We start from the raw sequence: 22,571 nt of genomic DNA, 5'->3' as shown, positions 1-22,571 counted from the left end.
ATGACAGAGGCTGAAAGGTCCTAAGGCTGTGACATTCTAAAGAATGATCAAATACCAGATGGGAAAAAGCCCATGTCCAACCTCTACGGCACTGATAAATTTACACTTGGTCACAGCGAGTACACTTTACTGGAAGAAACAAGGCTGGTCACTAAGATCATTAGGTCTTAACTGGATAGGTTTTATTTTATTTTATTTTTATTTCATTTATTTTATTTAGTTCAATTTTTTTAGGGCTACACCCAAACAGAAGTTCCCAGGCTAGGGGTCGAGTTGGAGCCACAGTTGCTGACCTATGCTGCAACAGCCATAGCAACGCAGGATCTGAGCCATATCTGTGACCTACACCACAGCTCACAGCAACGCTGGTTGCTTGACCCACTGAGTGAGGCCAGAGATAGAACCCAAGTCCTCATGGATAATAAATGGGTTCATTATCACGGGAACTCCTGGTTGGGTTTGAAAATGAACACCAATACACCCTTGCGTTTATGGGGCTTTTGTTTGATTTTCGTGTTTTTTTAGGGCCACACCTGCAGCATATGGACGTTCCCAGGCTAGGGCCTGAATTGGAGCTGTAGCTATGGACCTACAGCACAGCCACAGCAACACCACATCTGAGCCGCATCTACAACCTACACCGCAGCTCAACGCAATGTCAGATTCTTAAACCACTGAGCGAGGCCAGAGATCGAACACGCATCCTCATGGATGCTAGTCGGGTTTGTTACTGCTGAGCCACGACGGAACTCCTATGGGGCATTTTTTTAACTAACCAAAGTTGTTTGTTGAAATATGGAATGAGGAGGGCACACAGGATACATCTGAGACCATCAAACACTAACCCAGTGTGAGAAGTAGAAGCAGGGAGGTAAGACTGGAAGGTAACGCTGGGTTAGAAATGTGATGACCACAGTGCGCCCCAGCATCACCTGGAGGGCACCTGACACACTCCCAGGGTTTCAGCACATCTGGGGGGGGGGGCATGGCATGCCCACGTCTAACAAGTCCCCAGATGAGACGGCTAATGTTCATGCAGAGACCACACTGAGACTCACTAGTCACCTGGTGATAAACATTTAGAGGAGGACCTGGAAAAATGCCCCCAATCAATATAGTAGTGTCTGGAAGCGATGGAGACATTTAGATCATTCGAACTTGGTGAAAACTTTGAATGGCTGTTTTCACTCACTTGTACGTAACAAACCTACGCTTCCACTTGTATTAAATTCTTCCTGCTCCTGTCTTTTAGGCATAGCTAGTCAGAACACATTTTTACCCCCTTGTACTTTACAAATTTGCTATTTGGTTTAAATACAAATGTCAGTGGAGCCCAATTTCTTGGATACCTTATATACCGAGGCATTTTTAGTTCACTAGCACTGTGTGTAATGCTCTGAAGTTTGAACAGGAACACAGAAACAATTCAGAGAAGATCCTGCTGGCCATGTACATTCCCTGGATTGCTTTACCTTGGTGATGTGTGTGGTTGTCGTTGTTGACACGGACTCAGATGTGATGGTTTGTGCAGTCAGTAACGTGCCCGAGTCACCACCAGCCCCGCCGTCAATCTTTGGAGAGGTGGGGGGAAGATACAAAGTCATGCTTAACTTCCGTTAGGTTGTCAGAGAAGACCCCTCCCCATCGAATATGCATCTTTTAAAATCTACGCAGTTGGCAGAAGATGCTCGCTGCCCGTCCTCTGAACGTTTGTGGCTGTCCTCCGAACGTCCGGCTGGCATTCAAGCAGAGTCAAGGCAAGGACTAAATGCGCATGGAGAAGCGAACCCGGGTGGAGAGAGAAAAAAGCCGGAATGGAAGTAGAAGGTGGGGGCTGAGATCTACAGGGCAGTCATGACAGCATCTGACTGAGGGCCACATGCAGAAGCCAGAAAAAGAAACTAGAGAACCAGCCAGAGAAGTTTCCACAGTGATCAGAACCTGAGTTTGCTGCAGTTGTTTAGAGCACAGGTGGGTAAAAATAAACATTTTCTCAGATTACAAGCAATAGAACCTGACTGCGACAGACTAAGTTTGAGTGATTTGGCTACCTGCTTAGCTGTAGATTTTTTTTCTTTTAAACGACATTGTTCCGGTAAGTTTTTGTGTATACAGGGCCACATATATTTCAGTATGTATGCACATATGTGCATACACGCACACACTCTCATATGTATATGTGTATATACATACAACACATATAAATCTTATGCATATGTCTAAATGGGGTTTAACATCTTTGCTTTGACACTAAAAAGTTCTAGAGTTTACCAGGGGACATAACGAAGCACATTAATAGCCTGAGAGTTTATGTTCAGACCACCAAACATATCTGTCTCCTGTTTCCTGACAGAGACAGAAGGAAATAGCCGGAAGGTCCAGAGCCTTTCCTCCTGTAAGTTAGGAGGAAATCTCTTGAACTTGGGTCATGCACCTGTATTTCTTTACAAGCACAACAGAAACAGGAGTACATGCCCTCCCAGCACCCCCATTCGTAAGAAATCTATTTGTGCTTATGTGGGATCTATGCACATTTATGGAGAGCATGTCTAAAATAATTTTAAGGAATGTTTCACATATAAATGCATTAAACCTCTACAAAAATATTTCGAGAGGACAATAATCTGCCATCCTCCATTACGGTACAATTCTACTGGAGCACTGAATTTCTCAGTTGAGAAGAGAGTTGTCCAATTTTCTACAATGGTTCTATTTTGAAATGACGATGACTTTCCCCCTTTATTTGTTACCCTTAAGTTTAAACATCTTCATGCATATTTCAAATCATTACAGAATCAATGTCTGAACAGTAACGTCTAACATACAAGTCTGAATTATTTAGATGCCTAGTATAACATTTTACATAAAAATGGCGACGTACATTTTCAGAAAATAACCCTGTGTGAAGGAGAAGCACAGATGTGTGCGCGCGAGCGTGTGTACTGCAAGCACGAGTGAATTAACAGGTTCTGTCTTCATGGAGTTACGGGAGGGATAAAAGCCTAAATTCTATGAATCCACAAATTACATCAGATTCAATAAATTTTGTAAGATGATCTGTTTCTCAAGTGTACATAAACATTCCTGGATATATCAAGCCAGAATGACTTATAATAACAAGATCGGTACTGTCTGACCTAAAAAAATCACGTATACACTTCCCCCTATATTTACTGGGTCATCAATTTGATTGCAGCTCTCAAGTCTCGATCTAAGAAGCCATTGCAAGTTATGCTGCTAAAGTACAGTTATTAAATGCAGATATAAAAAGGTATGTCGGACTCAGAAATGCAAACTAGGAGAAGACAGAACGAAAACAGACACAGACTAAGCAGGAAGGAAGGCAAACAGCCCACATGTAGAGCTTTTGTACCTGTGGAGATTCATATGTGATGGTTTTGGTCTCAGTTTGGACAATAGGGACTTCCTTGGTGGAGATTTCTGTCCTTTGTGAGGCATCAGAAATTGTTACCATCTCTGTTTTTACCACTGGTGGCTGAGGTGAAAAGGAAGGGAAACATAAATTCTAGAGGTAATAAAGTAAAAGTGCTTAATGGAGCCTTCAAAAATAACAGCAAAAAAATATATTCAAACACACTCATGCACAAAAGAAAGGAGTAAAAGCAAATAATTAAAACAAAAGATACAAAAGAAAAACACCTTCCTTCAAATATATCTATATTCATATATATACACTTTCCTTCAAATATCATATATATCTCTATAGAGATCTCTCTATATATAAATCTATATATAGAGAGAGATCTATATATATATATATATAAATCTATGAAGAATATGCTAGCATAATGGCTCCCTGAATTGTGGTAAGCTTCAAATTATCATGGTCTCAAATGACTTATGTGTCAACCCTGGCATACACTGACATAGAAACTTTAGCTTGATGAAAAGTAACGACAAAATTGAAAACAAAACAGAATGAACTATGAGAAAGGACCTGCCTCGACTTTGACTACAGTCTAAAGCACCACATGGTTCATGTGAAGGCTCACTGCCTTCCAATGGCACACCGGGCAGGTAGGCGAAGATGTGCTCTTTTCTGCCCTACTAACCAGGAGATCTCATTTTCAGAAAGAATGTCTTCAAGTGCGATTATCAGCCACAACGGTTGTCTAAAAAGTGCAGTGCTTCTTTGGTATTACATACATTAAAATGTTGCAGCTCATGTTACTTTGTTGCATTGTTGCATTAATGCTTTGAACGATTTCAAACACCAAAGGAGAGGTGTTCCCAGCCTGTTGACATTGCAGCGTGTTGCGCATGTATGTTTAATACACCGCCAGGTGGCATTACCACCAAAACACTACGGCACTTTCCTCCAGAGAAAATTCCCAAGTGTAATTAGATAACGAGGAACAACCAGTATATTAAGTGCAGAAATTAGTTCAAAGCATTCAGAGACTTTCAAAATGTCTTCTCTGAGGTGAATTCGGAAGTTTAAAAGTAACCTAACTCCGTTTAATTAGTTCAAGACAAAATCATTTCAGGATTTTTTTTCACCCCATGAACGAGAGCAAATATGGATAATCCCTCTACTGTTGACATTTAATTTTAGACTCAAGGAACATCCACATGGAAGTAAACCCTCCCTTAGAATAACTTGAACTCCCAAATTAGAGACACTGCACCTAGTGACTAAGACTTAACCTAACAGGAGCAGTGTGGAATGTTCTCTTTTGTGAAGAGCAACAGGAAGAGACTCATATCCATTGGAGACGAGCCACCAAACATATCATCAATGTGCAAATAACCCAGAAGTGACGAAAGGACAGAATGAGAAGAGAAGGGTTTCTTCCTATGAGCCTCTCACTGCCTAGAAGGAAAGATGTGTCTTGAGCAGGCCATTCAAGGCCTGGAATCTAAAACTGGACATCACAGTGGCACTCAAGAAATAATGTTTTCGTCATGGCCAAATGTGGAAGGCAGAGCGCCGTGGTAATTGGAGCCTGCTGCCATTTCTGAGCATCTTAAACTGAAGAGAGAGTGAGCCAGAAAATCAAGCCCAGTCGTGACACCGGCAACACACACACTCACATGGACCATTTTTCAACAATACACGTCATTTTCTAATGAAAAAAGGCATTTAGTATGAAGAAGCAGTGCAACTAAAGACAAATCATTGAAAACATCCAAAAACATGCAAAGAAAATTTTCAATGTGAAACGAGAAGGAAAAAAACCAAAAAAACAAAAAACAACGATGAGGCTGCTGTGGGAAGGTTTACTCTATCAGGTGATCCAGGTGCAGTAAAGACGCCAGAAACCGTGACCCCAGCGGGCAGAAAATCGACAAAGCAGGCCTTTCCCCCTTCCTCCCGCGAGAGGTGGAAACCAGAATCTTGCTGAAAAAGCTGGAGGAGAACTGGGAGGACAGGAGAAGATGAGAGGCAGGTGTCTCCACCTGAGAAACAGCTCTAGAGTCGAGCTCCCACTTGGGTCTCCCATTTACCTCTGAACAACAAATAACTTGTGGCAAAACATCAATGTCAACATGAGACACCTCTCCGTTAACTTTCTGCGGCTCGTCCTCTGGGTCTTCGCGCACGTCTTGCTTAACGCCTTCGTTTACACTCTTCTCGGTGGGGATCTGGGGGGCAACTACGTTTTCCTGGATCACTGTTTCTACTGTGCTGACATTGGCACCTGCGTGGGTGACTGGGCGGGTTGCTGGCACCGGGTCCTCCCTCTCTACTACCTTGGCTGCTGGGCCGGGCGCCTCCTCCACCTCTTCTTCCTCCTCCTGCTCCTCCCTGATGGTGCCCTCAGTCACTTGGTGGTGGGGCCGGTACTCCCCCACGTCCTCGTCCTCGCTCTCACTGCTGGGGCTGCTCTCAGAAGACAGGGAGGTGGAGTCTTTCTGCGTCCCCGGCTCCACCTTCCGCATCTCCCCAGGACCACGCCCAGGGGCCAGCGCTTTACCGTTCACTTCTTCCGTGATTACTCTTTCGTCTTTCCCAACCTCTGCCTGCTTCTTCTCCTCCACTACATTCAGAGTCTCATGTGAACTCTGCACGGAAACAAAAAATGGATGAGGGGGAAACAAAAACCGATGAATAAATCACAACGACGGCAACCAAAATGAACGGATGGCGGGTTCATGTCATGGAGAAAAGCAAAGGTGATGGCGATGGCTGACTGAAAGGGAAGCGGGGGTAAATGGTGAGGGGGGGATCGGACACGTCGGGCAATGGTGCAAACATGGAAAAGGGGAGAACCTTAACAGCATCACTGGCTCCGGCGCAAGGCCCTTCGGACTCGGGAGCGCGTTTCTGCGAAACAAAAAGCAACCGAGGACACAAAATCAATACAGGTTCACCTCAACACCTACCAAGACAAACATCTGACACTGCAAAACACAGCACGGCAAGACTCAACAGCTACAAAAACCTGCGCCCAAGGTCACATGAAGGACAATCCAGACAAATGCCAGCAGCGGACGAGAGCGGGGAGAAAAAGGACAAAAACAGCCAGCGTACTCCCAAAGAAATGAAATGCTTTTATTACACTCATATGCGCATAAGTTCCTTTTTGTTGGAAAGGTAGGGGAAAGCTGGAATTAGATCAAAGCTTACTCATGTTAAAGTTTACATGTTGACTTTTAACATCTATTTAACAAATGGTTTTGATTTTAATCAGGCTGGAAAAGAAACAAAAAACACCTGTCCTGAAACCCTGATTCCTAATTAGGGTATAGCATTAATAAGACGACACCTTTTTGGCTGGCTTGTTTAAAAGCGGTTTTAATTGACAAAATTACAGTTGGTTTCAGGTAGTTATTTAACATAAAGATGTTGTCGGTGCACGAATGGTTGTTAACATCCCAAACCGTTTTATAGATTCGTAAAGGGGATAACACTAGGGTGCAGGTCAGTGATGGCGCCAACTATATTCCCTTAAGAATTTAGCTCCTCCACTTGAAAACTGAAATGAATCAAGTTTGTTATTTGAGATGCTCCCTTGCTGCCCCCTGCAGACATCTACTTGGGGGAGTAAATTTACTCTCATTAAGTATAGTATCTAAATGTTTGATGGATGCCTGTAGAACAAATACACTAGGAATATAACTTACTATGCTGTGGTACTGATAATCAGGGTAGAAACTTTCTTACAAAGGAGTTGGTTTTTCAAGATTAAAATTTTTCCTATTTTTAATTATTTTTTATTTAGGTTTTTGTTTTTTTCTATTATTGTTGATTTACATTGGTTTTTGTTTGTTTGAAAGCTGATTTACATGGATCAAATTTAATGCCTAGCCAACTTTTTGACATTCAGGTAGCACGAATGCCTGGTGCTCTAACTTAAAAAATTCAGCTAGAGACAGTAGCCCTGCTTATTCAAGAAGGTATCTCGATGCTGAATGAAGAGCACTGCACCTCTGAACCCTCAGGGCAGAAACAAGCCTTGCTGTGACGCTGCCAAGACACTAACTGGATTGGAGCTGTTTTCTGTAATCGAGAACATGATCTCATGTTTATCTGCTCCAGCAACGTGGACGACCATGAACAAGATGTCCTAAAAGAGCACCCATCAACATATACTCACATGCTCTCTTGGATCTGCAGGGTTATTCTTAAATGTGTGGTAAGGGCACGTTTTCATTGCTCAAAATTAGCACCGTGTCAATCATGTTGCGAAAGAACAAGAGAGCCATTCTTCCAGTTTTATTGAAAACCTGGAGGTTTCAAATGTTAAACTGGAAAACTCTGAAACTACTTTGACGAATAGATAACATTTAACTGTAACTACCTATACACTATGTTATAAAGACATCCGGTGATCAGAATATTTCTAAAAGCGATATTATTTTTATTATTTGACCTCAAATGGCCAGACAGGTTCTGCCTAAGTTCAGAGAACCTAGGGGTCATTCTGAAAAATGGAAATAATTGTTTCGTCCAGTACGGCAAGCACTTCGGACTTTCCAAATAAGCACAATTTTTAAAATAAGCCATCAGAAGATGTTTAAAAGACATTTAGGCTTTGGAAACTTTTCTGCAAAAAAAGACTTTAGCTTCTACTTGGCTGAAGCGCCGCATCACAACTCAGACTCTGGGCCTCAGTGATTTAAATGAGTCTCTGAATTCAGGCAGATTGGAGTGGGGGGAGAGGAAGCAGGAGAAACATCCAATTGATATCTTTTCCTCAAGTCCAAATTCAGTCATTCTTTCTTGAATGTTTCTCCCAGGAAGAGTTATTTTCACCCATGAAAGAACTAGAGGAAAGGGTTCCTTAATATTCAAAAGATAAAAATCACTTTCATATGTGGCTTTTAAAAACAGGGGAAACAAAGTAAAATGCACCTCAGGCAACTGTGAGAAGGGCGAGGAAGAAAGCTTTTCAGAAGGTGCATTAGAGTTCACAACAGTGCCCTCTGCTGTCCAAGTGGTGGCTGAGCTGAAGGAGGCTTTCATGCTATCAGAAAAGCCCTTTGCACTAAACAAAATTGATGTTATCTCCTCTTCTAGGCTCTAGAGAGGTCAGAAAAGGAAGAGCAAAGAATTACCAACAAGTCAGAACAGACAGCAGTGACCTATGGAAAAAAAGGAAAGGTTACGCGAGAAAGAATCACAGAACAGCACATATTGAAAGAAAGGCAAGGATTCTAAATGATTCTGCAGATGTCTGTGGCCATTTGCCTGGATGCCAGCTTTCCACCCTGCGTGAGAATTCTTGGGAGCTCTAACCTACAGAAACCAGCTAAAACTCTGTTTTACCGCTGAAGATTTATTACAAACTGAGCAGGACCAACCCACCCACCCATCAAACACCATTTTGTGTATTCTTGAGGCACCTCCTGGACATGAGCCTTTCTGCACATAAGAGCCTCTTCGGGGCCCCTCCACTTGCTGCACTTATTTCTGTGTTAGAACTTGGGTGATCCTACCCCTCCCTCCCCTGCCCTGCTCCAGTGCCCTTTCCTAGGCACTCTGGGCCTTGCCTTGCCAACTTTGTCATCACTGTGAGGTCCACTTAATATTCCATGTTTTGCAAGGTTCCCATTGTGGTGCAGCAGAAATGAATCTGACTAGTATCCATGAGGATGGGGGTTCGATCCCTGGCCTTGCTCAGTGGGTCGGTGATCCGGTGTTGCAGTGAGCTGATGCCACCCCTAGCCTGGGAACTTCCATATGATGCAGGTATGGCCCTAAAAAGCAAAAAAAAAAATTTCCTTGTTTTGTATATGACCTTCACAGACCCTTTCAGTTCCAATGATTTCTTCCCTTCCCCATACCACTCAGGAGGTACAATATGCACTTTGATGGCAACCCACAGGAATTCTCCCAGACATGCTAAATATGCCATGGAATGAAGAAATAGTACTTTTTTTTTTCTCAATAAGAAACAGGTAAAGTAAAAAATTCCAAATAGGAAGACAAACTCAGAGAAGGGAAACTCTGAGCAATGTGAAAATCATCTGTCCCTAAAAAGCTACTAAGGCAAATGTAGTCTTTGTACTTCTGGTCCTCAAAAGATGGTTCCTAACCTGCCTGAGGGCACAACAGGAAAGCTGGGGACTATCCCAGGTACCTGGAATGCCAACAGGAGAGAGTCCCCGTGAAGCTCCCCCTCTCGTCGTCAGATTATGCGGGAATGCTTCCTAGTGAACCCCACTGCTGAGAGATGGTAAATACAAGAAAGACTAAATGAGTGAAGAAGCAAAAGGCATTGTAGGATGCTCCTTGGGGCAGTGAAGGGTAGGTATGCGATGAGGAGGGGAGGTGCATAAAGCACTTAGAATATTCAGGAGAGAAAAAAAAGCTCCTGGACTGATTCAGCTTAATTACAATCTCCATAATTATACCATCCCTAGGGGTCCATGGGAAGAGATGGTGAACCTCCTGGTAAGAGATCACTGGGGAGTTTAGTAAGTGCCATGCATCTTAATTACTCAGTAACACATTTCCAAAAGTACCTTAAAACTAATCTCTATAATCTCTACTAGACTTGAAAGACTATTTTATACAAGTTCAAGTGTGTCATAATTCTCACAACACATGAGGATATACAATAGAATTATTTGCTTATTAAAGACAACATGATTCAGTTTTCAATTTTCTGCTCTGCTCTCAAAATCATTCATAACGTAGTCATTAACTAACAGTAGTCATATGATATTTGATGGGGCGTGGGGGGGGATACAATGTAAGCGGTCAAAAATGTTTGTTGGGCAAATGGATAATTTCAGTTACAACAATCCATGTGTGTGTCAAAAAAGTACATATTTTCCTGCGTGTGCTGAAGAGGAAAAGAATAAGGAAAAAAAAAAAAAGCAGTAACTTCAACTCCAGATAAACCATTTAGGAACTTAACAATGGGTAAATTCCAGATTTAAATTTCATATATCGTTTTTATGTAACTTCTACAATAATGAATGAATGTTTTCTACTGTACATGGCTTATACACTCCTAAATATTATACATTTATATATTTTTCTAGACATCTAAGAAAATTATCATTTTATTTTTACTTAGGGCTGTACCTGCAGCATATGGAAGTTCCCGGGCTAAGGGCTGAATTGGAGCTGCAGCGGCTGGCCTATACCACAGCCATAGCAACGCCAGACCCAAGCAGTGTCTGCAACCTACACTGCAACTCACGGCAATGCTGGACCCTTAACCCACTGAGCAGGGCCAGGGATCCGAACCCACATCCTCGTGGATACTAGTCAGGCCCCTAACCCACTAAGCCACAATGGGAACTCCTGAAAAATGATCATTTTCAACATCTTCACCAAAATCCCAAAGTTTTCCACTGTGAGGACATCACTTTAAATTGATCAAATGATGTCATTTTACTTGCTTCTGAGGAGGATAAATTTTCAAAAACTATATTATTATTTCAAAGCAGATGATATTAAAATCATCATTTTACACACAGTCCGAGTGGCTTTAGATTTCATGCTAACCTTTAAAATATATAAAGGGGCCACTTGGCTTAGCTTTATGACATTATCTTTTCTCATTTGCAGTATTCCAGAAATATTTCATCTCAACTAGACTTCAAATTCTTTTCGTGCAAGACTTCATCTTTCATTTATTTTGCCTTCTCCACCTCCACCCTGTATGTTCTCATGAGAAATACTCTCTACTGATAAACAAAATCAGACATGGTGAAAGGGGAATACTTGCTCCTTATTCTGATCCGTGGTCTCATTTACATCCCCTGTAATCCATTCCCCATCCAGCATCAGAGGGATCTCTGTCAGACACACGGGGTTAGGTCACTACTCAGCTTAAAGCTCTCCAGTGGCTTCTCCTCACTCCTGTAACTCCAAATTGTTAATGTGGTCTTAAGATCCTGCCGAGAGCTGTGGTCTGACCTCTGTGACTTTTCTAAGACCTTGTCATTTAGTGTTTCAGTCCTCTAAATTAATTCCTGTCTTGGGGCTGTTGCATTTGTTCTTCCTTACACATGGAAAAATCTTCCCATGTCTACCTCCTCATCATTAAGGTCTCAACTCAACTGCTAATCTCTCTTCCTGAGCCCTCCCAAACAGCTTCTAACATGACAAGTATTTCATTTCCTCAACATTTCTTAGGACCTCAAATTTTCTAGTCCCTCATTTACATGTCTGCTGTCTCCTCTACTAGAATCTAAGCATTTAGGCCCTGCAAGTAGGCTGACCAGGTGGCCAAGCAAAATCAGTAAAAACAGAGGAATAAGAATGTAAAAGCAATGGAAAGCTAACTTCCCTAGTGATACCAGATGGTTCATATACATGAAGGAGCGCAGAGAGATCTGAGGGGCTACTCTCATACACCAAAATCTTTTATGCCATTAAAAATCTTAAAGGTAAATATTCAAAAGGTTTCCAAGTGTAATTAGTAAAACAGTAACCTAAATCACACACAATTTGTTATTTTGACACGGTCACAGTTCACATAAGCATTGTACAAACAGTGCATTTTTGCATGAAATCATGGTTTCCCAACTGTCAGCCACATACATCAAAACTAGGGGTCACTTGTCGCTTAAATGGATTGAGAGGTCTGCATTCCAAAGTGGGGATTTTCAAGTAAAGTACTTCTGCAGTATGGTGTTTCTCACCTAATGAACCTGGGTTTCTATTACACATGGAGTTTCACTTCTTAAGAGCTCAAAAATTTTTTCCAAAAAAAAATTTTAGCTTGATACATAAGAAAAAAGGAGTATCTTATAGCTGTGGACAGAAATAGAGGAAAAGGGGGAAAAGCAAGAGCAGGTCCAAGGACGCAAGGTGAACACCTTGTCTGCCTCCTGGGCTTTTTCTTCAACTGTCCGTGTTGCCGCCATCTGATGCTTCTCCTTCATGGAAAAAATATCCTTGAAAAGACGGTCTCCTTTGCTCTATTGTTTCAAACAATAGACATAATCAACAAGTAAGACAAGTACGTTACATCTATAGCAACACAAACATAAAAAGACCATGTGGGTCAGCGGAACAAACCAGAGGAAGCGGCACACAAAGGGAGGACACGATCCTAGCATGTCATCAGACACTGTTTCTCCAGAAAACACGACACTCTAGAGCCGATTGCTGAAACATGGACATTGATAGCTTCGGAAAAGCTGAAAATAAGAATTCAAGTCATATACTGCTTCCTAAGACCCTGCTATGTGTTTTCAATCTTAAGTATTGTCAAAAGTTGTGTTTTCGGTTCAGCAATTACTTTTGCTCCTTAAAGAGCTCATTTCCTTTCATGGTCACAAATCTAGAACTTTAAAGCAACCAGCAGCTTTGCTTTTTTAAGAGAAGGTGAATAAAAACAGCATGAGACTATCTAAGTCAAATGCCTAAAATTTGGTTAACATTCAAGTCAGACTAAATGATGAATTTAAGGAGAAGAGGAGGTGAAAGGAAATGGGGGAAGATGAAACTAGAACACACTTTTTAAAATTGCATATCAAATATAATACGATCACTATCTCCTCATGTAAAATAAATGAGCCTGTGGCAATTCCTGGATGACAAAGCAGAGACTGTGGAGTATCAGAAAAGAAGAGGTAGATGTGAATGAATGGAGAAATATTTTGAGAAGATATTCTAAAAGCAATGTTTATATTGTTGGTGGAAAGAATAATCCATGGAAAGACAAAGAATGAGTTTGGAGAGATGTTATGGTTGAACATGTTTTTAAAACAGCAGACTACTTTTCATTACTAAGAAGTTTCAGTACTAAGTTGTATAAGTTTTCAACAGGGCTCAACAGTCTTCAAAGTTAAATTTAACTCTTTATCCTCATAGTAATTACCTTAAACCATTCTAACATGGCCTGTATCCCTACATCCTTTTAATGACTAATTCTTTAATTATTAAACAACTATTTCAGAAGTCAATAACCAAAAAAGGTATTAACTACAATATAATGCCAGTTGCTAAGTTACCCAATGTAATAATTCATTACAACTAATTTATTTGAGTAAGTGAAATTATTCTGAAAGTCTTTCAAAAGTATCTTGAAACTCATACAATTTACCCAAGAACTACGTCAATTAAGTATTACATTGTTAATAAATATTTAGTATTTAAAAAATTGTTAGCAGTTTCATTAAAACACACGCACACATACAACAAATGGGAACATTCTGTGACTTCCTCAGAATCAACATAATAGATTAGCAACCTAAATTTTACTGAACAGCTGGAGTGAGACATATAGCCAACAAATAGCTAGTGACATACCCCTTGTGTCTGTAGAGACAGAGGTGTGATACGTCGTTTTTCCCATTCATTAGGGCGCGGCTCAGGTGTAGATTCCATAAAATTGCGCTTGAGTTCACTAATGCTAGCCTGATGTTTCAGTATTTCCTCCTGGGCCTTATCCAGGTCCTAGCAGTATGTAACGTAATAAAGGGGGTAAAAAAATCCAAAAGAAAAAAAAAAAAAACCCAATAGGATAAAAATAAAAAATAAAACCAAAAAAATAAGACAAAACAAACTTAGGATTAAAAAAACACAGTAAAGCAAGAAAAATGCCAAGTCTCAAAAGCCATATTATCACCTATGAATGAGTTGGTCAAAATTTGAAAATAAAGCCAATGTGTAATTTTTTTATTTTCACATTTTAAAGGGTTTTGATTTCTTCTCTGTTTGGAATTTTTAAAGTAGCAGTTATTTACATTATTAGAAGGAGGCCAGGGAACTAATATTCAAAATGGCTAACATCCATTCTTTCTAGTGGTTGATCTGAAATAAAACCTGTGATTTTGTTCCTGCAAATTTATCTCTCTGATTAGGGCTCCTATTAAAGGTGTATTCTCTAAACATAGTGAAGCAAACAAAAACAGACAAAGATGGACTCAGAAGCACAACTGGCCTGAAAGGAAAGCCAGTCTAGGGTCATCCGAGGAAAAAAAGGGGGGCGGGGGTGGGGGGGGGTAGGGGTGGAGAAACCAACAGCGGACTTTTTTTCAGGAAATTCCAGCAATGGCTTTTAATCCTTATGGAATAAACATAACAGCTTCCAGAGGCTGCTTCTGTTGGGCCTCTCTCTAAAATAAGTGAACGTCATATTGGTTTCAAGTACTCCCCAGGCATAAATGTGGGGCCCAGCCACCCACATGCCAAATGGTCCCTAGACAGACAAAGATGTGAAAAAACTACCTAGTCAATTTTCATTGAAATAGGCCCTGACAAATGTCATCTGTGTGATTTTTTTAGATTGGCCCTGATAAATGGTATTTGTGGGAATGAAAGTAGTGTTTGGAAAATAGTTTCAGTTTAATTTTAAATGTTTTCTTACATGTTAAAAATCATGGGGCCACCTGTGGATTACAGCTTTCAATTGTACTACTCCCAGAGAAAGAGGTCATGCATCTGATTAAATTAGATGTTCCGTATTCATGCACAAGCATAGTAGCTCATCTATGAGCTTCTATCGCCATTTGCAAAAACTCATGAAAATCTAAAAATCTTTGCATGGCATGGAAAAATGTCTGTGGCTTGAGATCAGGCACATTTCTTGCATTTGTTCAAAGCAATGTTATGTGTTACACTTTAGAGCATTTTAGTAAGTTATGCAAAAATACATTTCCAACAGTTATCAAAGCTGCCAAAAGCAACCAAACAGATTAGTCAAATTACTGAGGATTGCAGTTCTCCACTGAATAAATTGCCATGTAATACCCTATAATAAGAAGGGGAGAAATAAAAACCAAAAAATCGGTTCTCGTGTGACACGGGGAATACAATACATTTTACATTCCTAATTGGGTGGCTAGATTTTCTTTTTTTTTCTTAATCAAAACAATCCCATTAATTAGCATATTCCCAAATGGAAGATAAGTGGACCACATTCCTAATTGCATGAACTCTGGCATTCCCGTGTCCCACAAAAAAAAAAAAAAAAAAAAAAAAAAATGGACACAAATCTAGGGCCAAATAATTTAACACCAGATCAACAAATATGTTTTGGCGAATGTATATTAAGGATGGGATTGTGTTACTTCAGAGTCTGTACCCTGGGTAACCCATTAGAGCAAATAGGTTTACTGCAGAATTTCAAGATTAATTAATAAAAACTTTATTCCTTTGATTAAACAGAGGGTTTTTTTTTTCCCAGTTGTCACTTTGAGAACTTCTAGTTCCTACCTAAGCCACTTTAAAAGAACAAAGTCGGACCGTACATGCACTCCCAAGTTGAATTTTCCCCATGCATTTCATGCACTGTGCTTGAAAGGTGACAGCCAGCCTGTGCGTGACCTCCCGAACACAGCAGCCTGGCAGCCATTAGGACAGAGTTGTTTTCTTAAATTATACAAACCTCCAACATTAAATTGCTATGTCTGACATAAATATTATCCCCTTCTACTCTCAAGGAATTTTTCTGTGAAATTAAATCACACACAGGGGGGGAAAGGCAAATAAACATAAATGTATCAATCAGCAAGCACCAGAAATGACCCAGAGTTGGATAGTCTGAGAAATCAAAAGAGGAATAAAAAAATCTTAAGAACTTAAAGCCACAACAAGCAAAATTCACAAATAAACTCTAAAAGTGCACCCCCCCACACACACAATCATAACGGCAGGCAGCAGCTACCAGGTATTTAACTTTGGGGGAAAATATCCACCTCCTCCAGCTGTGTTTCCTCTTCTTCCATCTTCGCCTGGAGGTCACACAGCAAGCGGCCAGAAAGAAGGGGAGTATTAATGGAAATGCTACCATCGGTGCAAAGAAGCTGTATTTGAATTTAAATGGTAAACCAGCATTACCAACCTTCATTGTGTGGCCCTCAGAAGATGGGGAATATTAAGCCACTGTGGTCTTTCTTCACCTACAGTGTTGTACAAATGATGGACATGGTCCTTTGCCAGGTGGAATGGAAAAAATGGAAGCTCCACTCTTTCCCAGTCCCTAGATTATGCACTGCTTTTGAATGTGTTTTTACTCAGGAATGAAAAGATGAGAGTGTAAAAATGGCATAATTCAAACTGATCTAATTTGAAACGTCTAAATCAATTAGTGGTGAGGGCAACCTGTAACGAGGTAAATTTTGGCTTCCGTTGTTTATCAAGGAGGAATGTTCACCCCATCATTTGGTTTTTTTAACAATAGATTTCCTTCTTGAGGGGAGGAAAACTGGTTTATTTTGCTACTTTCATGCAAAATGGTGGGTAGTTAAAAAAACATATTTGATGGCCACTCTTCCTTCATAATATTCTTTAAAGAGAGTGTTTTTTCAGTTAGATGATTCTCAGTATCTAACAACCCAAATAGTGAAGTTGTAAATTTTAAACTATCATAAATACTCATGACAACTGACTCATGAAAGGGAATAGCAAAAAAGATAAATATTGATTCAGATAACAAAATAGTTTAATCTTTACATGTTAATTTATGGTGGGATCATATCTATTCTTTTTGTTCTTTATCGGAATGACAGTGTCAAATCTCAGAGTTTTCGAAGTGCTGCTTTAAAAAAAAAAAAAAAAAAAGACAAAAAACCTCATTCAAGCACTTTTGAGAGGTAATCAGGGAACTCCAAGAGTATTTTTTGATCAGAAAGGAAAAATTAGACACTCAACAATCTGTTAAGAATCATCTTCCAATTCCCTGGTTAATACTTAATTCTCTTCAAATATCAATCTTTGGCATTCCTTGGGTAATCTTTAGGAATCATAGATTCTTTCACTATGCCTAATTATCTTCATATTTTTCTTTAGGTTTGCTCTAAAAGTTTTGTGATATAGTCTATGTATTAATAGTACCCACAGGATATAGGACACTAAGGCCCCAGAACATTTAGCAAGATAATCAAAAACTATTGAGATGTGAGCACTGCTTAGTGCTACAGAGGTGGCCCCATATAGGGGCACAAATCCTCAAACCAGACACCTAATTTTAAATAAAAGAACACTAAGAAGTCAATCTTAGGGCTCTGGAATCTAAATTTTCAAAAAGCTATGGTTCGTTTTTCATACATAGTTAAGAAAAGGTGATGAAAAAGTATCCTTCTTACAAAATACCTGATGATGACTCTTATACATGATTTTGAGTTTTATTTAAAAAAAGAAAGAAAAACAAAATGAACTACCTGAACTTCATTTGGTCCCCAAATGCTGTAATAATAGGGACACGAGGAGTTTCTGAGATTAGACCTACATGGCATGAGTAAAGGTTACAGATGGAGCCTCACAAATGCAAGAACAAGCTTGGCTTTCTAACAAAGAAATATCAAGACTAAGGAATTCTGCTAATACATGTCAATTACAGTCATGTCCATGGCATCCTAGGTTCTATATCAAAATAAAGTTTCTATCCTATAGAAACGGCATTGACATTTACCTGCAAAATAGGGAGACCCAGTATGGATTATCAAGGGTAACACAGGTCCCCTTCTCTTTTGTTCATGGCCTAGTATAGTTCAGATATTTATAAAATAACCTTATAGCTCTGCTCTCAATTTAGGATTGCAGGATCTAGTCAATGAGTATCAGTGGAGGGGAAGGGCTTAATTATACTTACTTCTCATGCACTAAAACGACGTGTGTGTGAAAATGTACAGAGCATACTATTCTGGGGGTAACCCGTGATGAAATTTATGCACATGTTTACACTCTACAAGAGGAAGTGTAGTTTGATGGACCACACAGATTAAAGCTTATGTAGGAGTGCCAGCAACTGCTTCCTCTTCCTCTGTTTTGTCATTCAAGTCACCGTCATAAGAAACAGTCAAGGAAGTGGCTTTTGCCTCCAGGTAGCACAGGGAGAGAGCCAGAGGAAGGGAAAAGGTGAGAGAAAAAGGCACTGACTGAGAAGCAGAGAGAAGGAGCCCAAAGATGAGGATGAGGGAAGGAAGGAATGAAGGGGAGGTGATGGGAACGTAGTGCTGGACGTCGGCAGGGAGGAAGGAGACCCAGACTTTGGGGAGGCTGGGGAAGACGAGGTACCCGTCCTCATTGAGGAGCGAGGGGAGGCGAGGCGGAAAGCGTTTGCAGAAACTGAAGGAGAAGCACCCGAACCCGAGATCCTTGGGGTCAGCCCCTTTTAGAGGCATCTCATGGCTGGGAGGACAATCGGCCTCAGGAGGGGCTTCAACAGGATCTGAGACAGGATCACAGGCCGCCTGCTCTGATGGTTCCCTGGGGGGAAGGAGCTCTAGGCCATCTAGTGGGATCTGATCGGCCTCCCCAAAGGGGTCTTCTTCTGAAATGTCTGAAAGCAGGTCCACTTCAGGGACTGGCAGCAGGTTTGGGGAAAGAGATGAAGCACAGCAGATGAGTGGTGAAGGTGGGCACATGGAAATAGACTATTCTCCAAAGCAAACCCGTGGTTGCATGTGAAATAACACAGTGGATACATTCAAAGGAGCACCAAAGGCACGAGAGAAAAAGGAGAGAAGAAGAAGTAGGTAATTAGTGCAAACTTGTACTTCGAAGTAGGGATCATATTAACATAGTGTCATTAGAAAATGAATCACACGACCCATTTTTTAACAGAGGACAACTGGACTACTTTTATGAGATACAATGTATAGGTATAGACTGATTTAATTATTATGTCCCAACTGGCTGCAAACAGATCCTATAAAATTGAAATAGCGTTATTACTTTTGAACCTGGTTGCTGACAAACACTGAGAGCATTAGCAAGAAGGCCAAAGACGGAGACTTTCCTTTGGAGTTTAACGAACTTTTCTTTTGTATCCAACGAACCAGGCAGGACGAAATAGAGAGGCTTTCTGAGATGCTATTTCCAATGGAAGTGGTCACTCTCCTGGATGCTTCGGGAGCATAATCATAAGCTACTCTGACACCTTTGTAGCCATTTAAAGAATACCTTCTTTGCCGCGATTTCTGTTATTTTAAACTAATTTTTAACCAAGTACTTTGTAGAATAGAAGCCTCACACATTCTTTAACAAAGGAATGAAAAGGATTTGATGGCACCCGCCACCCAAAGCACCTGTCCAGCATAAGACAGGGCCCCTGCGGCACTGGAGCCCTTCTCTCTGCTGGGGTGACAGGCTGGCAAGCGCAGGAATTTCTGACACACTGGCAGCCACCTCAGCCAGCAGGTTCTTTATAAATTCATGCTGATAAAAAAAAAAAAAAAAAAAAAAAAAAAAAAAAAAAAAAAAAAAAATTCATGCTGCATGTCTTTAAGTTTTTCAAAGTTAAAGTTTTGAAAACATAAATCCATAGGATTTCATTTTTTTCTTCATATTTACTTCCAGTGCTGCCCATTTGCAAGCTGCTTTGTGTAGCATGGAAAAGAGATCTGAAGAACTTAAGGCCACTTCAAATCAACTTCTAGGCGACTGTACTTACCCAGGGTAACATAAAAAAATAGTGACAAATTTGAAAACACAATAAATGTTATGCCTCCGTTTACTATGGTATACGCACCAAATAAGGCCAACCGCAACACACCATCTTCTCACTCGTCATTCACAAAAAGTTACTTTTTGCTTAAGAATTTCTTCTTCAATTATAGCGTAGTTTTCATAAAGACCATCTTTCCTCATTTCAAAAATTTCAAGTCAATATAATAAAATAATTAAGTACAGCTACACATTAAAATTTACTTGAAACAAACCAAATATGAATCTCCAATCATCAGAGCTCTTATAATTTGGGGGAATAATTAAAGAGGATGATTATAAAGACAGACAAAAGACCAGTAAACTACTTACTTGCATTTAGATAGTTTGTGATGAAATATTTTGCTTTATAAACATCAATCAGAAAAACGTTAGAGACCCAGTTCAAACCAGGAAGAGCCTACACATATTTGAAAAGTGGAAAACTGATATGATTATATCAACAGAGAACAGACAGTGACTCGTTTTAAATGATATTTGAGTTCTGACGCGACATGTGCAATAGACAGCCTCTAGTCCGAGGACATATTTAAAACCATTTATTCGACTAATTTGCCATACCTTTCCTTCAATGTACTGCACTGGTGGAGCTTTAGCCAGGCTTCTGACATCCCTTCTGCCGTCACCATCTTGTACCACGGCAGGACTGACAACTCCCGGGCCATATGCTGACACCTCTCCAGCAGGGCCAGCAAAATCTTTCATAAGACTTTGGTCCACAACACCAACTGGAGCTAGTAAGGAATGACCATTTGGATGACTTTAGAACATTTAAACAACAGCATTTTATGAAACGTCTCCCCTCCACCCCCTTCACAGATAAATAGGCAGCATGTAGACAATTAATAGAAACAGAAACCTTATTTGATTATGAAAATAACATCTCAAACAAACCACTGTTAAAATAAACTCGGAAAGTATTCTGAATTGTGACCCATTAAATCACAGCTCTCCAATCAGAGATTGTTCAAGGATATACACGCATTATGGAACTGGCCAGTAGGAGGAGCTCTAAGACCAGGTGAAACATCAGGGTCAGCACTATGTCAGAATTACAAAGTAAAGCAGTATTTTAATTCCCCAGGGTCTCCTTAATCTTGCCTGAACTTATTTCTGAATCTCTCTATAGCAACAAAAAACTAGTTATTAAAATGATTTGCTTCAATAAGTTTTATGATTGCCTCCATAAAGGAACCTTTAATTAGAACACCAGTTAAAACTGCAACAAGACAGTAAGGACGGATTTTACTTCTGTGTTTAAACCTCTCTGTTTAATATTTTCCATCCTCCTAACCTTCCTCCTGAACGCCTCAACTTGACCTACAGTAGGTCTAATACATGGAAATGCTCTGCCTCAGCAAATCTCACCCTTATGCGCTCCCATCTCTCCTAGAGATGGGCAGGAACACAGACTGTGTAGATATTTCTGTCATACAGCAGATCAGCCTAAGATGGCTTTAAATCTCAACAAGGCGAAGTGGCAGCAACCGGCAGAAGCCTCTGTCCATCTGTAGTGTCCCCCCCACCCATCCCCCGCCGATGCTGAGACAACCACTGAGGTCACTTCACCTGTATAAAAAGCACTTCCTGACGTAGTGTGCTGTGCTCCGGTTCTATGCCCCTAGGGAAGCCTAGGAAACAAAGACCTTCAGGCTGCAAGTTCTTAGAGGGCAGGGAACGTGTGTGATCCCCCATCACTGACCTTGGGCAACACCTAGACCTCTTATCCATTGTGTTACAAGAAACCTCTTAATCCACACCCCCACATGCCCTGTCCAAACTTCCTTCTTCCCCTATATTAACTTTCTGCCACATACACTCACTCTCATGCTGGCACCCAGTTACTCAAGTCAGAAAGCTTGAAGTCTCCTCCTTTACTCCTCAACGACCAGCAAGCTGAAAGGAGTCCTTGGATAGATTTTTCAATGTGGCCAGTTTCTTCCATCTCTATTTTACCACCCAGGTCCCTGTGAAGACTTTTGTGGCTCTTAAATACGCATACTTTGGAAAGCCCAGACCAAATCATATTAAACATTAAAATGAACTCACATCATACACTAAGTGTAATTATTTTCTAGGGTCCCCCCCAATTTTTAAAAGATTTTTAAGAAGTTTTCCTTGGAAACTATATGGCTCTGAGTAACTCTTTAGTCTATGTTTATGATTTTTAAGAACCCCATTATGCATCCTCAGAAATTTACTGCAAAATGAGGAAATGTGACCTAGCAATGGTTTCAAATGTAATGATATCAAAATTTTAATGAATATCAAATTTGAAGTTGCCAAATGAGGGTGGCAAGTGTTGACACTGCATATTTTTATTAAACATGTATTGATTTCAGTTTGTGGCTAATAATTTCTTTCAGGTATTCAACCCTTGCAGAACCCTGACAAGCTTATAGGCCAGGGACTATCCCTAACCAAGCTGCTTGAGCTTCCTCTCAAATCCTCTCCAATTATTCCTGACATGGCATGAAGTGATTTTTTTTTTTTTTTAAGATAGCACTGTACACATATGTGTTTGCCCAATCCTTCAACTGTTTCCTAGAAAACCCACATTCTCCATCACAGCCTGCAAGGGCCGTAGTGACCCCTCCCAGCCTACCTCTCCCCATCACTGGTGACTTCTGACAACACTTGCCTTCTTTCTATTCTTGGAATGTTATCAAGCTGTCCCTGAACTTAGGACTTTCAGATCTGCTACTCCTGCTGCCTGGAATGCTTTCTCTCCTGCTTACTCGTGGTG

At 40.5% G+C, this 22,571-nt stretch overlaps 1 protein-coding gene across 41 annotated transcripts in view; it reads right to left on the bottom strand.

Annotated features, from left to right (window-relative positions):
- EPB41L2 (erythrocyte membrane protein band 4.1 like 2) overlaps positions 1-22,571 on the bottom strand; it is a 212,434-nt gene that overhangs the window by 24,074 nt on the left and 165,789 nt on the right. For 13 of the 41 annotated variants that reach the window (XM_021088067.1, XM_021088043.1, XM_021088130.1 and 10 more), the window contains 9 exons: positions 20,387-20,559; positions 15,765-15,827; positions 13,685-13,831; positions 12,247-12,348; positions 8,321-8,488; positions 6,236-6,289; positions 5,470-6,027; positions 3,374-3,496; positions 1,473-1,571 (listed from right to left, as the gene is read on the bottom strand). In XM_021088067.1, coding sequence (XP_020943726.1) covers positions 1,473-1,571; positions 3,374-3,496; positions 5,470-6,027; positions 6,236-6,289; positions 8,321-8,488; positions 12,247-12,348; positions 13,685-13,831; positions 15,765-15,827; positions 20,387-20,559 — 1,487 coding nt within the window. Of the gene's footprint in view, positions 1-1,472; positions 1,572-3,373; positions 3,497-5,469; positions 6,028-6,235; positions 6,290-8,320; positions 8,489-12,246; positions 12,349-13,684; positions 13,832-15,764; positions 15,828-16,074; positions 16,111-16,922; positions 18,754-20,386; positions 20,560-22,571 lie in introns of those variants that run through there. The other 28 variants (XM_021088207.1, XM_021088230.1, XM_021088213.1 and 25 more) reach the window with 22 other exon arrangements.

Source organism: Sus scrofa, chromosome 1, assembly GCF_000003025.6.
Source record: "Sus scrofa isolate TJ Tabasco breed Duroc chromosome 1, Sscrofa11.1, whole genome shotgun sequence".
In the NCBI taxonomy this organism is placed as follows: domain Eukaryota; kingdom Metazoa; phylum Chordata; class Mammalia; order Artiodactyla; family Suidae; genus Sus; species Sus scrofa.
Note: the sequence above shows the minus strand (reverse complement) of the source record. Positions and strands in the feature narration are given on the sequence as shown.